The sequence below is a fragment of the Lontra canadensis genome, unplaced genomic scaffold (genome assembly GCF_010015895.1).
Source record: "Lontra canadensis isolate GAN:19392208 unplaced genomic scaffold, GSC_riverotter_1.0 scaffold174, whole genome shotgun sequence".
Taxonomy (NCBI): Eukaryota; Metazoa; Chordata; class Mammalia; order Carnivora; family Mustelidae; genus Lontra; species Lontra canadensis.
Window position 1 is genome coordinate 440,506 of NW_022631168.1, and position 13,851 is coordinate 454,356.

At 58.6% G+C, this 13,851-nt stretch overlaps 2 protein-coding genes across 3 annotated transcripts; one reads left to right on the forward strand and one right to left on the reverse strand.

Moving 5' to 3' along the window:
• Positions 1 to 27: 27 nt before the first annotated feature.
• On the reverse strand, positions 28 to 9,756 carry IDH3G (isocitrate dehydrogenase (NAD(+)) 3 non-catalytic subunit gamma). The gene is made up of 13 exons (XM_032846287.1): positions 9,607 to 9,756; positions 5,301 to 5,339; positions 4,945 to 4,956; positions 4,618 to 4,715; positions 4,051 to 4,163; positions 2,732 to 2,792; positions 2,505 to 2,637; positions 2,233 to 2,366; positions 1,794 to 1,896; positions 1,558 to 1,704; positions 634 to 728; positions 491 to 551; positions 28 to 226 (listed from the first exon to the last, which is right to left on the reverse strand). The coding sequence occupies exons 1-13, from the start codon at positions 9,685 to 9,687 to the stop codon at positions 125 to 127; spliced, it is 1,179 nt and encodes a 392-aa protein (XP_032702178.1). The 5' UTR covers positions 9,688 to 9,756; the 3' UTR covers positions 28 to 124.
• A 234-nt stretch (positions 9,757 to 9,990) lies between these two features.
• SSR4 (signal sequence receptor subunit 4) lies at positions 9,991 to 13,851 on the forward strand. Of its 2 annotated transcripts, none has more exons than XM_032846288.1 (6): positions 9,991 to 10,125; positions 12,011 to 12,129; positions 12,849 to 12,923; positions 13,082 to 13,171; positions 13,442 to 13,507; positions 13,676 to 13,851. In XM_032846288.1, the coding sequence occupies exons 1-6, from the start codon at positions 10,059 to 10,061 to the stop codon at positions 13,778 to 13,780; spliced, it is 522 nt and encodes a 173-aa protein (XP_032702179.1). In that variant the 5' UTR covers positions 9,991 to 10,058; the 3' UTR covers positions 13,781 to 13,851. The 2 variants fall into 2 exon arrangements, with proteins under 2 accessions (XP_032702179.1, XP_032702180.1); XM_032846289.1 differs by having other exon boundaries at positions 9,994 to 10,125; positions 12,014 to 12,129.

Sequence of the window (13,851 nt, forward strand, 5' to 3'; positions counted from 1 at the left end):
AGGAGCACACCAGCCGAGGCCGAGAACGGGGACGGAAGCGGATTTATTCCGGGGCTGCCCACCAAACCAGCGAATGGGCTGCGAGCGGGAAGGGGGATGCGCAGAGGCGGTCCCGGGGGACGGCCTAGGCGTCCACGGTGCGGCCATTGATGATGCGGATGTGGCGGATGATGTCCTGGATGGCCTCTGATGTGGTGCCCTGCCCCCCAATGTCTGGGGTGTGCATCTGTGGGGCACACGCAAGCTGGCGCACATGCCAGGGCCGCCCATGGTCTCCCATAGCTTGCGGGGGCTAAACTGCCAGCGGGAGGGCGGCAGCGGTACCAGCTCCGGCCCAGAAAGCCTGACCTGCCCTGGTCCCACCCTCCTCTTGGGGGCAGCGGGAAGTGCCAGGCCCCCGCCTCCAGCCCCTCCGGGGACACAGCGGCCCAACCCCCACCGGGGCCAGGGCTCGGGCGGAAGGCAGGGGAGGGGAGAAGAGGAGCCTCACGTTTTCGTTGTCCATGGACGCCAACACGGCCTTACGGATGGATGTGGCATAGGAATGGAGCCTAGAGAGGGAGAGCAGCTCTCAGGCCCTGCTTCCGAGGGCCTGGCCGGGCGCCAGCGGCCGGGCACCCAGAAGCTACTTACTTGAGGTGGTCGAGCATCATGCAACTCGCCAGCAGCGTGGCTGTGGGGTTGGCGATGTTCTTGTTGGCGATGCTCTTGCCCGTGTTCCTTGTGGCCTAGAAGGGGCAAGACAAAGGCAGGGGAAGGTCCAAATGGAGGGTATGTGAGGCCATTGGTATAACCCAGAGAGACGGAGAGCGGAGCAGTGGGGGCCAGAGGATGGGGCTGGGGCCGGGAGTGCTTGCTAATGTGGCCAGGGTCCCCTCTTGGGGCGCCAGAAATGCTCTGGAACTAGACAGAAGCAATGGTTCCACAGCACTGTGCGTGCACCTAATACCCCTAAATCGCTCATTTTAAGTGGTTTCATTGTTATGTAAATTTGCCTCACTTTTTGAAGAAAAGAACTAAAAACAGACACTAACCGATAGGTAACAAAATGTGGTCTCTCCATATGATGAAATACTATTCAGACATAAAAGGAACGAAGCTCTGAGTTGTTCTACAGTGTGGGTGAGCCTTAAAGATACCACACTGGGGTAAAAAAACAAAGAAATAAGAAACAGAGACAAAAACGAAACCCAACTCCGCCAAGCTAAAGCAGCTCATCATAAAAGCCCACACGGGGTGCCTGGGAGGCTCAGGTGGTGAAGCCTCGGCCTCCAGCCCCGCTCATGATCCATCCCAGGGTCCTGGGATGGAGCCCCCCATCGTGCTAAGGGGGGGACAGAAGGAGGGGGAAGCAGAGTCCGTGCTGAGCATGGAGGGACAACGAGCAAGTATAGGGTTTTCTTTTGGGGGGGATGACAACACTCGGGAGTGAGACAGCGGTGACGGCTGCACAACTCTGACCTAAACCACAGAAGTCCTCCACCTTCGGGGACCCGATGGCATGCGCACTACACAGCACGGAGGGGCCGGGAGCCCTGGCCCGCCGGGGCCACTCACCGTCTCAAACACAGCATACACGTGGCCATAGTTGGCCCCGGCCACAAGGCCAGGGCCCCCGACCAGTCCTGCGCAGACATTGTTGACAATGTTCCCGTAGAGATTGGGCATCACCATGACATCGAACTGCTGGGGTCGGGACACCAGCTACGGGACAAGGACACAGATAGGAGCCTGAGCACCGGAAGCCCACAGCGCCTGAGGCAGGTGGCCGGGGAGCCCAGCAGGCTGGCTACCTGCATGGTGGTGTTGTCCACGATCATATTTTCAAAGGTGATCTGCGGATAGCGGGCTGCTACCTCCTTGCAGCACTGGAGGAAGAGCCCGTCGCCCAGTTTCCTAGTGGGGGGGCATAAGACACCAGTTTGGCCATTGTCATAGTCAGCTGGAGGAATGGGGCATGCAGATGGCCACGGAAGCCGGGTCATAGCCTCTAACCGGCCCCCGTCTATAAGACAGGCACAGTCCCCCTCTACCCCGCCCCCAAAGTGTGCACTGTGGTAAACCCGCATCTGGGAAACAGGCAAGGGGGCGCAGCCCTGAGCATGGCCCCTCGGTGGGCGGCCGGGGTTGTGGGCCCCAAGTCCCTAAGAGCAGGCCCAAGGAGGGTGTTCGGTTCGGCTGTTTCACGACTGCTTGCAGCACGGGCAGGAGCACAGCAGGGCTGGGGCATACATGATGTTGGCCTTGTGCACGGCTGTCACTTTCTTGCGCCCGCTTTCCTGGGCCAGTTTGAAGGCGTATTCAGCGATGCGCAGGGACTTCGCCTTGGTGATGATCTTGAGGCTCTCCACCACTCCAGCCACACTCTGGGATAGGGACAGGGAGAAGAGACCCTCAGGCACAGGTTTTTCTTTGGGTCTGGTCTTCTTTACTGTAGACCCTGGCCAGGCTCATCATGGCCCCATGACCCAAGGGGACAAGAGGACAGTCCGGATCTCACCCACCTCATGTTCTAGGCTGCTGTACTCGCCCTCTGTGTTTTCCCGGACAATGAGGATATCTATGTCCCTGTGACGGGTCACCACCCCTGGCAGGCTCTTACAGTGGATGACATTGGCATAGAGGTCCAGGCTGGTGCTGGGGACACAGAGAAAAGAGGAGCCGACCAATGCCGCCACTGCTGGCGCACCCCACCTGCACGGAGCCCCGACGCCGTGCCCCGGCTGCTCACCGAAGGATGTTGTTTCGGGATTTGTGAGACGGAGGCAGGTTGTGATTGGTTTCGATGTTGCCTGCAAGACAGAAAGAAGACAGGCTGGAGAGGGGACCCCAGGCTCAGCCGTGCCACCATGTTCCCCTTCTTGAGCAAGGAAAACGCGTGCCGAAGGCGGCTCCGACCCGGGGAGAAGACGGCTTCCGGCAGCAGAAAGGCCCCACAGAGTGGCTGAGTGGCTGAGCGTAGCTTCCACTTTAAGCCCCGTGAGGGCGGGTGGGGTGGCGGGGGTGCACGTGCGTTTGGTTCCCTGACGGCTTCCGAGGACCTGCAACAGCACCTGGCATGTAGCAGGCACTTGACAGATACTGATTGATGGACTGACGGACTAAACGAACAAATGAATGAACAAGGGCTGGCAGCTGGCCAGGAGAGCTTGCCAGCCCCTGGGGAGGAAACGGCAAGATCAGGGTCTGTCTGGATAGAAAGTGACGACTCCTGCTTGCTAAGGGGCAGGCCAGCCAGGCTGGCGCCAGCAATGTGACCTTGGCCAGCGTCACTGTTAGGCCTCGCGTCGAGGTGCCACATGAGCCCTGGCTCGGGGGCAGGTGTGGGCCGCCTGGAAAAGACTATAGCTTGGCCTGGGCTGGACCCAGGGCAAAAAGAACAGGTACAGCAGGGGCCAGCAGTCACCGGGAAAAGGCAGTCCGTCCAAGGGTGCCAAGTAGAGCAGGCCTATCTCCGGGCCCACCGGGGCCATCGCCCCTCCGAGTCACACCCTGCCCACACCGCCTTCACCCAGTGCCTCAGGCACCTTGCAGCTGCCACGTCTGCTCCTCCTCTTGCCTGCCAGGGCCTGGGGCTCTAGCCGGGGTCAGCTCTGCTCACAGACAGTGGGCAATACAAAGAGTTAAAGAACGTGTACAAAACCAAGGCAAACTCGGGAAGGGTTAGAATTCCTTCCGTGACACCCACAGCTGTGCTGGCTGGAGCCAAGGCAGCAGGCAGAGGGCTAAAACTGTGACATCTCTGTGACGTCTGGCTTGTGAAAAAGGTTCTGAGGGTCAAAGCTGACCCCAGCAGAGAGGGCTGCCCCAGGAGAGAAGCGGGTGGGAGGAAGCCCTTTACTGAACAAGCTCCCACACAGCCTACTGCCACCAAGATCTCAGAATCGCAGCACACACAGGACCCCAGAAGCTTCTGTTCACTCTCTAAGCACAAGGATCCTCCCTACCCAGAAAAGGCCTGAAGTCAGAGTTGGGTGGCCCCAGGGACAAGTGCCAGTTGGAAGGAAAAGGAATCGTGTACGGTGTCCCATTCTGGGCCCCTGAACGCACCCTTCAGGGCCACACGGTTCCGCCGGATGGCCATGATGGCATTGCGGACGTCCTCCTCATCAGCATTGGAGCTCACGTGCACCTCTTCAAAGTCCACTGGCACACATGCATGCCTGCGGCAGAACTGGGTCAAAGTGGCTGGCCCCAGGCATCCCCCATGGAAGGGGTGCCTCTAGGGGCCTCTAGGAGCCTCTAGGAAGCCCGGCTAGACCACTGGGTGCAGAGGCGCCCCCACTGCTGCTGCCCACCCTGACCTGGGTCTGGCTGACAGGAGACTGGGACCACCTGCGCCAACTAATGGGGTGGTACTTAAACTCTACAACAGTTAGCAGGACTGGCAGCACCTTCCCCACATCCAGGCCAGTCTGGCAGGATCCCAGGCACTGGGATGCAAAGCCTGGGCTTACAACCCTCCTGCTGCTGGCGCACTGGGTACTCAGGCAAAGCCCCAGCCAGCGGGCTTCTGGGCTTCCTGCCCCTCTTGGCACAGTTCTCAAGCCGCCCTCCAAGGGTGGGCCTGGGGTACCTCCCCTAGGGGTATAGGAGGTGGGCCGAGGGGCTGTGTACCTGAACACAGACTTGACGTGCAACATGAGCTCTGGCCCGATGCCATCCCCCGGGATCATGGTGACTGTGTGCCGCCCGCCATACTTAGCCGACGGGGGCTGGAAGGAGGGGAGAGTGCAAATGGGCTCGGTAGGCCGGCCAATCATGAGAGGCCCGCTTGGGGTACCTTACCGCATCACCCCACCCCACCCCACCCCAGACAGGGCTGCTCCTGGGGGCTCCTGATTCAGGAGCCCAGCAGCCATCCCCACCCCTGCCTGGACTTGGGTCAATCCCAAAGCAACTAAAAGCCCCAAAACCCGATAGGTGGATGAGAAGAATACTCACAATTGTTTGTTGCTAGAGGGGAACAGGAAGGAAGAAGACACCCATCAGCCAAGGCTGGAGAACAAGGTTGTGCCCAGGGAATGGGGCCTTGTCCCTGGGGACAGCATGCAGTACAGCTCGGGTAAGGAGCAGGGGAGGGCCATCTCTGCAGACCGTGCCAGAGGGCAGGACTCGGGGGGCCAGGGAACAAAGGCACAGCGCACACGCATCCACATATGCACAAACATACGCGCCTCTGCACACACACATGCTCGTACACACATACACATGCACCTACAGGCTACACGTGCAGACAGAGCTGACACACGTGCAAGCACCCACAGACATGCGCACACGATGCTCGGGCAGGTACTTACTGAGATGCTCCTCCGGGGGGCCTCATGGGCACCGAGAACCTGGCAAAGAGAACCCAGATGCCAACGGCTGCTGTCCAGCCAACCCGGCAAAAGCCAGCTGAAGTCCTGGCAGGGGAGAGGGACCATCCCTACCATACCCGGACCGGTCCCAAGTGTCATCCCCTCAAAGCCACTGTACGCCACCACGTGGGGAGGAGCACACAGTGCGTGCCTCCACTCCCTGAGGACCAGCTAGTCAGAGCACCATGCAGGGCGGCCGCAAGCGCCACAGTCAGCGGCTGAAGAAACGTTCGTCTCCCTCCCCCTTCTTTGTTGTTTGATTCTTCTTCTTTTTTTTTAAAGACTTTATTTATTTATGTGACAGACAGGGATCACAAGTAGGCAGAGAGCCAGGCAGAGAGAGGGGGAAGCAGGCTCCCTGCTGAGCAGAGAGCGTGATGCGGGGCTCGATCCCAGGACCCCAAGATCATGACCCGAGCTGAAGGCAGGGGCTTAACCCACTGAGCCACCCAGGCGCCCCTGTTGTCTGATTCTTTTTCAGCCAATTATTCCTACTCTGAGGTGTAACTTTTTTTTTTTTTTTAAAGATTTTATTTATTTATTTGATAGACAGAGATCACAAGTAGGCAGAGAGGCAGGCAGAGAGAGAGGAGGAAGCAGGCTCCCTGCTGAGCAGAGAGCCCGATGCGGGGCTCGATCCCAGGACCCTGAGATCATGACCTGAGCCGAAGGCAGAGGCTTAACCCACTGAGCCACCCAGGCGCCCTCTGAGGTGTAACTTTTATAACTAACTTGCGATTATGTAAAAGTCTTTGACACCGTGAACGTGGCACAACAGAGAACTCATCATAACAAACCACAGGGCCGTCACAACAATCATTTTATTGTTTTCTAAATCTTTTTTCCTTATTGCAAAAGCAGCATACAGTCCTAACACGGAGATCAGAAGAAAATGACAGCCCCCAGGTCCCTGCCCACCCAGAGGCAGTCACTGCTGGCATGGCGGGGAACGGCCCTCTGGAATCACAAGCCCGAAGCAAATGTCGCAAGGAAAATCCAACCATTTTAAAAAGAGAAACAGGCACTGATCTCTTGGAAGGTTTTCATGAGGTATTGCAAAAGTGCCTTGTGGCCTGCATGGGAGATGAGTGTCCCCAACCCCGACTCAGAAACAGCCACATTTGGCCACACCAAAGCCACGTCTGACAGCTTCAGAGTAAAAGCTGTTCGAGCCAAAGGGGACCAGCGTTGAGAAGTGATCCATCCAGAGCCCCCACGCTATCTGGGAGGTAAAAGCCTGTGTCCAAGGCGCCACTGCAGTGGGGCTGCAGGTCCTCACACTTTCCTCCCTGCTACACCCCACCTGGAAACACACCCAGGTGTCCCTCAACCCAAAGAGGAAGGGACAGAACCAAGTTCCTTTTTGTCCCTTGGAGATGCCCTGCCACTTGCCTACCGGGACGGGAGCAGAGTGGTCCAGCCAAGAGCACCGTCACCGTGACTGTTTGGCGAAGAGCCACACCTTCCTGCTAGAAGTCTAGACAGAGACTGACCACCCATTGGTGGTCTCCGTGGCTGGTACTCACGAGGCACCCGCCCGCACAAGCTCAGGCAGCACTGGTGTGCCGGTCACCTGCCCAAGCCAGGGGGCGGAGGGTGGGGAGGGCTGACCACTAGGACAAAAGGCTCCAGGTTTCAGCTCATCCTTGTGGCCCCTGGATCCATGGCGACAGGCCCACCCACTTGTGGCTTTCCTATTTTTCTTTCCGGCACTTGTCAGTATCTGGATTCATCTTATTTGTAGGTCCTTGGTACAACTTGTGGAAGGAGGCTTCCACTGGCCTTCTTCCAGGAAGCCTTCTGTGATGCCTTAAAGGCTGAACTGTGGATCCCCCTGGGCTCCCAAAGCCCTACTTACTCCCTCCACCACCAACCACAAGCTCCTTAGGCTGCCCCTAGCAACTGCCTCGCTTCCTATCCCACCCCAAACTCCTGAGAGTGGAAGCCTTGTCTGTCCAGCTCCCTGCTGTCATCGCGAGACCCGGCAGGATCTCTGGTCCAGAGCTTGGACATAAGAAACATTTCCCGCATTAGTGAGCACATCAGAAAATGGAGGAAGGGATGGTGGGTTTGGGGGCCAGGGAGGCCTCGGTCCAAATCCACCATCCACTATTTTTGGTAGCAAACAGCTCAAGCTTGCTAAGCTTCTTGTCCTCATGTAAAAAACCCATGGAATCGAGATACGCACTTTCTGTGGCTGCTGGGAGGAGGAAGCAAACCATTTGGTCCCCAGCAAGGCACACCCACCCACACACCACCCCTGGTCCCACCAGCTCCTTACGCAAGTATTTGATACTGGGTAGACCCCTACAGCTCTGAGGAGTCATTCCTCCTGGGAATCCACTGGCCCTAGGCAAGTACCTCGGCCGTGGTGGTGAGCCACCGCCTGCACTAGCTCTGTATCTGGGCACCCACCCCAACCCCTCCCTCGGAACACATCATCACCTGAGCTAAACCTCTCCACCACCCGGTCCCTGTGCAAGAGGTTTCTTCAGGCTTTAGTCAAAGACCCAGAGACCTCTCAAGATAGACTTACTTCCCTACCTTGCTCTGGACAGACACAGGCACGTTCTTCCTTCAGGGGGTTACAAGGGTTCTGCCTCACACCTAGGCTGCCCTGTGAAGCCACCCATCAAAGCCCTGTTTAAAGCAGGGTAGGATACACGCACAGGCCTACTGCTTATTCCTTAAGCAGGAGGGTAGACTATCAGTCATCCTTTGATAGTACCACAGAAAGAAAGGAGTCCACAGTGGTATGTGTTCCTGCCAAAGGATTCCCACACTCCAAACCTTAGTGAGGCTTCTTTCATCAGCGTGTTCTGTTAGGTCAAGTGCCAATGGTGGCTGCATGTTTTCCCACAGGGACCAAAGATCTGGGGTTCATCTCTAAAGCTTCCCATACCCAGGACAACCAGTCTCAGGGCAAAGCACTGCCCAGCTACCAAATGTCCCCTGCGCCCATCCCCACCCCAACATGGACACGAGCACACACAGAAGAGGTTAGGGAGGAGACAAATGTCTTCACCGAGACCCCATGGGAGCCTAGCTGCCAGAGCCGCTGGGCCTCTGGAAAGCCCCTAATCAGCAAGCTCGGAGAAATGAGAATTTCATAAAGCTGCCACAGGGTAGACTTCCTGAGGAGTCAGAGAGCAGAAGCATATCAGATGCGTCTACAAGTAGTGTCAGCAAAGTCACAGGTTTCTGGAAGGTCAGGGTTGGCTAGACCCTTTGAGACAGAGGGGAAACTGGAGCCCAGAACAGGAGGGTGGCCATTCTGTGGATCAGTCGGGAAAGCCAGGCCTGGAGGTCATACCTCTCGACTCCTAGAGAAAGTCCCGGCTCTCTAATGCTTCGGATGGCTTCCCATCCACCCAGGGACTAAATTATCCTCGCTTAAGTGTGTAAAGAAAGAGGAATGAGACCTGAATAACCAAGATCCTGAACGGAGAACTGAGAAAGCAAGGTCCCCACGGCCCCCCACCTCACCAGTCTCAGGAAATCAAGCACTGTCCCATTCCAGAAGGCTGCAAGGAAAAGGCATCTGGAGCTATAAAAACCTTTGAGGCTGGGGTGTGGTATCGGGGGTACTGGCGAACTGGTTCTCCAGCTCCACTGGGATAAGTGACAAAGCGGTCCGCCATAGAAAAACCCGAGGACGAATGGGGGCTGGGAACCAGAGTCCTGAGGCGGCAAGAACGAGGCGGGCCGGGACACGTGACCGCCTCAGAAGGGCTCCCACAATGACACTAGGGAGGTGACACTCGGCCCGCTGCTGCCCACTCACCCCGCCTGTCCGGAGCTCCCCCCGCCCGCTCAAGATGCAGACCCCTGGGACGCCTGGGTGGCTCAGTTGGTTAAGCAGCTGCCTTCGGCTCAGGTCATGATCCCAGCGTCCTGGGATCGAGTCCCACATCGGGCTCCTTGCTCTGCAGGGAACCTGCTTCTCCCTCTGCCTCTGCCTGCCATTCTGTCTGCCTGTGCTTGCTCTCTCTCTCATAAATAAATAAAATCTTTAAAAAAAAAAAAAAAAAAAGATGCAGACCCCTGGTGAAGTCGGACGAGAGTCAACTTTAGCCAAGCCCTTCACTGACAGCGGAGGGAGCCAATCAACTCCGCCGCGTAGCCCACTCCCCGCCCCTCGCGGGGCCCACAGCCAATCGGGCTCCAAGACGCTCCGCAAGCCCGCTGTCTCCGGACTGGCCCAGCGAGCGCTGCGGCTGTCCCGCTGCCCACTGCCCCTTCTCACCTCCCAAGGACGGCAGAGGAGGGCCGGTCTGAGCACCGCCTTTGCAGCGCCACCGACGACCGCTGCCACCTTCAGCGCCATGACGGAAAGTGAGAACAGCCGCACGTCCAGAAACGCAGACACCGCTCTCGCGAGAGTTAGGCAGGGTGCGAAGTGCCGGAAGCGGGCACGGCCCCGGCAGTGCGCACGCGCACGGCCGCGCCGGTTCCCACGCCCTTTTCCGGCGCGGAGAGCGCTGCCGCCGCCGCCGCCGCCGCCATCTTGATGGGGCGGCCACCTGGGCCACTGGTCTGGGGAGGGGACACGTCAGTGCAGCCAGCGACGTCACATGCCCGCCCGGCACGCCCGTCGGCGCCTGATTGGCTGCCACTGCTGCTTACGCGTCGCGCTTCCTCCTCTGCCCCTCGTGTTCAGGGGAGTCGCTCTCTTTTTCCCTCGGCAGAGAAGAGGCGATGGCGGCGCTGGCATCTTTCGGCGCCCTGGCGCTACTCCTGCTGTCCAGGCTCTCCTGCTGCTCAGGTAGCGGCCTGGCCGGAGCTCCTTTCTGGCGAGCCTCTCTCCCACGACTGGTGGTGCGTGGGGGGAGGAGGGGTGCGGGCGAAGCAGGGTTCTGGGCCTTCTTTCTCCGAGAGGCAGGTGGCCTCGGGGTGCGGCGGCCGAGGCCACCACGCGCTCCTGCACCACACACGTTTACCCAGCAGCCAGGCTGCTGGAAGAAATAGCCGAAGCTTTTCTCTGTCTGCTCCCGCGAGGAAGATCCCCAGAGTCTGCCCTGTGCACCAGCTTCCCAGCTCCAGCAGGGAGAGTAACACCCGTCCCTGCTCCCACTCCGGAGCTCCCAGGCCCGGAGGGCGAGGAGGGGGGTCGGACAAGAGCAAAACTGTGCAGTTCGGGGCGATAGGAGTGAGAAACTAGGCTGGTGGGAGAGCAGGCACCTGACCCGCTGAGGTGGGACCAGGCCTCCCCAGGCAGGGAGCTGTAAATGAACAGGGGAAGCAGCGTTGTGCCAGGCAGAGGGACCATGAGCTCTGGCAAGTTAGACAGGAGCAGAAGAAGAGGCGGGGGTGGGGGGGTGAAAGGGGTTGAGAGCAGGGGAGGGCTTGGGTGCCAGGCCCGACTGTTCACCTTTTCCCTGAGGCCCCGGGGTATTCTTAAGGGGCTTTTCAGGAGAGCTGAACCACAGTCAGATAGTGAACATTCTTGCAAGATTCTCAACACCTGGTGGCAGGGTTGAGCTCAAACTGGAGTCCAGAAGTGTGTTTAGGAGGAGGTCCTTGCCAGAACCAGCGGTAGGCTTCGGGGGCCTGGAGTGGGTCTGGGATCCCGTCTATACATTCACTTTACCTGCCTTGCTCAGATTAGAGCCCCTGGTGCCTGGAGTGTTGCATCAGCCTAACTGGGTTTCTTGCCTGCACCCTTTTCACCTGCCCTTTGGGAATTAGTCACAGTGTAGCCAGTGAGGTCTGGAAAGGACAAACCTGGCAGTAAAATGCTTTGGTGCTCCACAGGGTCCATAGGACAGTGGCCAAGCTTAGTGAGACACAGATGTGGCTCCTGAGAACCAGCCCCCACTGATGTTCCCAGGCTGCTTCCTCCTGCTGCCCAGACCCAAAGCTTCTCTGTCTCGGTCTAACACGTGGCTGTACCAGGACACATTCGGAGAGCAGTTGCCAAAGAACTTTCCCACTGGTAGCATCTGCTTGGCACCCTATGATTTAGGCAGCGTGCTTCCTATAACCTATAGGAGTTAGGTCTTCAGCAGTGTGGAGGTGGCTGAGGCAGCATCCTTTCTGTCCAGGCAGCCCTGTTAATTGGGACAAGATGTGCCGATTTCCTTCCCTTGGGCAACACTGGGTCCAATCTTGGCCTTCTGTCAGCTGTGGCTGGAGGCAGAGACCCCTTCATCTCAAGGCCTCATGCGTTGCAAGCATGTGGTTGCAGAGAGTCCCTTCTGTCAACTGTCCAGGGCAGCCCCAAATCATTGCACGGCTTCCCTGTCGCAGGTCCGGGCACACGTAGCAGTTGTGCAGTGAACTCATCCCTTTGCTGCTGCCCCTCCCCCCAGTAAACACACACACACACATGCTCTTTTTGTGTCTCTCCCTCCGTCCCTCTCCCCTGCTCTTCTTTTGCCTTCACATTTAGGTTCCACCTATACAAAGCCTTTCTATCCACCCCACCTCCCCAGCCTTCCTTCAAGGCCATCCCACCCTGCCTCCCCTTACCGCTGTATTTCTGACTAAGCATTTGGATCCGTCTCCCACCTCCCCACCTGACAGGTTGCAAAGTGCCCTTTGTGTCAGCTGACAAGGTCTGGGAAGTGGGTCTGGGTGGCCCCTTCTGGCCCCTAGCCCAGCACACACAAGTTAGGCTTTACGTAGACCTGTCTACCTCCTCCCCACAGCAGAGGCCTGTGTGGAGCCCCAGATCACCCCTTCCTACTACACCACCTCGGATGCTGTCATTTCCACTGAGACTGTTTTCATCGTGGAGATCTCCCTGACGTGCAAGAACAGGGTCCAGGTGAGGCAGCGGGGGTTCAGCCAGGAAGTGCTGGGGCAGGAAGTAGGCAGCGAGCCTGAGGCCTGGGGCAGCTGTTCCTCACCGGCAGTTAATGGGGTCAGAGCCACATACCCACGCAGGTGGAGGGAGAGTGAGGATTCCGACTTACGGGTGTAGGAGAGAGAGGTCAGGGTACAGCCAGGCCAAACCGTTTAAAGCAGGTGTTACACAAACATTTTCTTAGTCTGCTCTGCCTAGGTGTGAAACCATGAGCAGACGTCTTGCTGTGCCTGGTAAGAGCGTATACCGAAGTGAGAAATAGCAGGGCTGTAGCCCCTGGGCTCCTGTGTCCCTTCTCTGGTTGTTGTCTGCCATGGTGTGGCCTTTCTGGTCTGAGTGCAACACTCCTTGGGCGGCTCATTGGACAACCCTGGACCCCAGTGCCCGCTTCTGGGCTCAGAGACATAATGACTACACTCGAGTTAGCCTGCCTCTGTCCACAGTTAACAGGCTTGCTGTGGGTTAGGGAGGCTAGGCCACAGAGGGGATGTGCCTCCCCCGACATGCGGAGACACGCAGAGAGGCAGTGACCGCATCAGTGGGTGTTGGCTTCATGGCATGGCCCTGGTTCTCCCGTCGTGCCCCCTGCAGACACACCACAGTCCCTTTGGGCAGCACAGTGGGGCTTCTGCTGGCCTCCAGAGAGTGGGGAAGGTGACTATCTTTGTCCCCTCTCCCAGAACATGGCTCTTTACGCTGATGTCAGTGGAAAGCAGTTTCCTGTCACCCGGGGCCAGGACGTGGGGCGCTATCAGGTAAGGGACGCTGCGTTGCCGTTTGAGTGGAGGTCACCTGCTGACTAGGACTCCGAAGCCCTGGGGGTGGCCCAGTGGAGGAGCACTGAGGTGCTATGGCGTGGCCGGCTGGTGGTGGCACTGTCAGCTCCAGCCAGGGCCGAACGTCCCCAACCCAGGTGTCCTGGAGCGTAGACCACAAGAGCGCCCGCGCAGGCACCTACGAGGTCAGATTCTTTGATGAGGAGTCCTACAGCCTCCTGAGGAAGGTGAGGGTCGGTCTCCTGCAGCCCTGCCCGGGCCTCCGGGAGGGAGGGTGCGCCCCACTTCACAGCTGCCTCTGCCCTGCAGCCCCCCTCACCACGGCTCCAGGCCAATAGGGACCTCGAGTTCTGGGAGCAAAGCGGCCTGGTGGGGACGTCCCGTGTTCCTCTCTCGCCTGATTCTCCTCTTCCACAACCCAGGCCAGAGTTCCTGCCTGCCCAACCCCCTCCCTGCCCTACCTGGCAGCACCCGTCACCCCAGCCTCCCCTTTGCAGGCTCAGAGAAATAATGAGGATATTTCCATCATCCCGCCCCTGTTCACAGTCCGCGTGGACCACCGGGTGAGTGTGCTGAAGACCCCGTCCCGGCTCAGCAAGCCTCACCCTTTCCGAAAGATGGGATTAAGCCACAGTGGGCCAGTGCCTTTGCACGCTGGAGGGAGAGTGACCAGGGCTGACTGGCTTCCCGCCGGCTCGCCCCTGACCTGATTTTGGTCTCCTTTCTTGCAGGGCACCTGGAACGGGCCCTGGGTCTCTACCGAGGTGTTGGCTGCTGCCATCGGCCTGGTGATCTACTACCTGGCCTTCAGTGCCAAGAGTCACATCCAGGCCTGAAGGCGGCACCCGGGGGCTGTGGCTACTTTCAATAAACAGCTGCTGGCTCTGACCGGCATTCAGGATGTGGG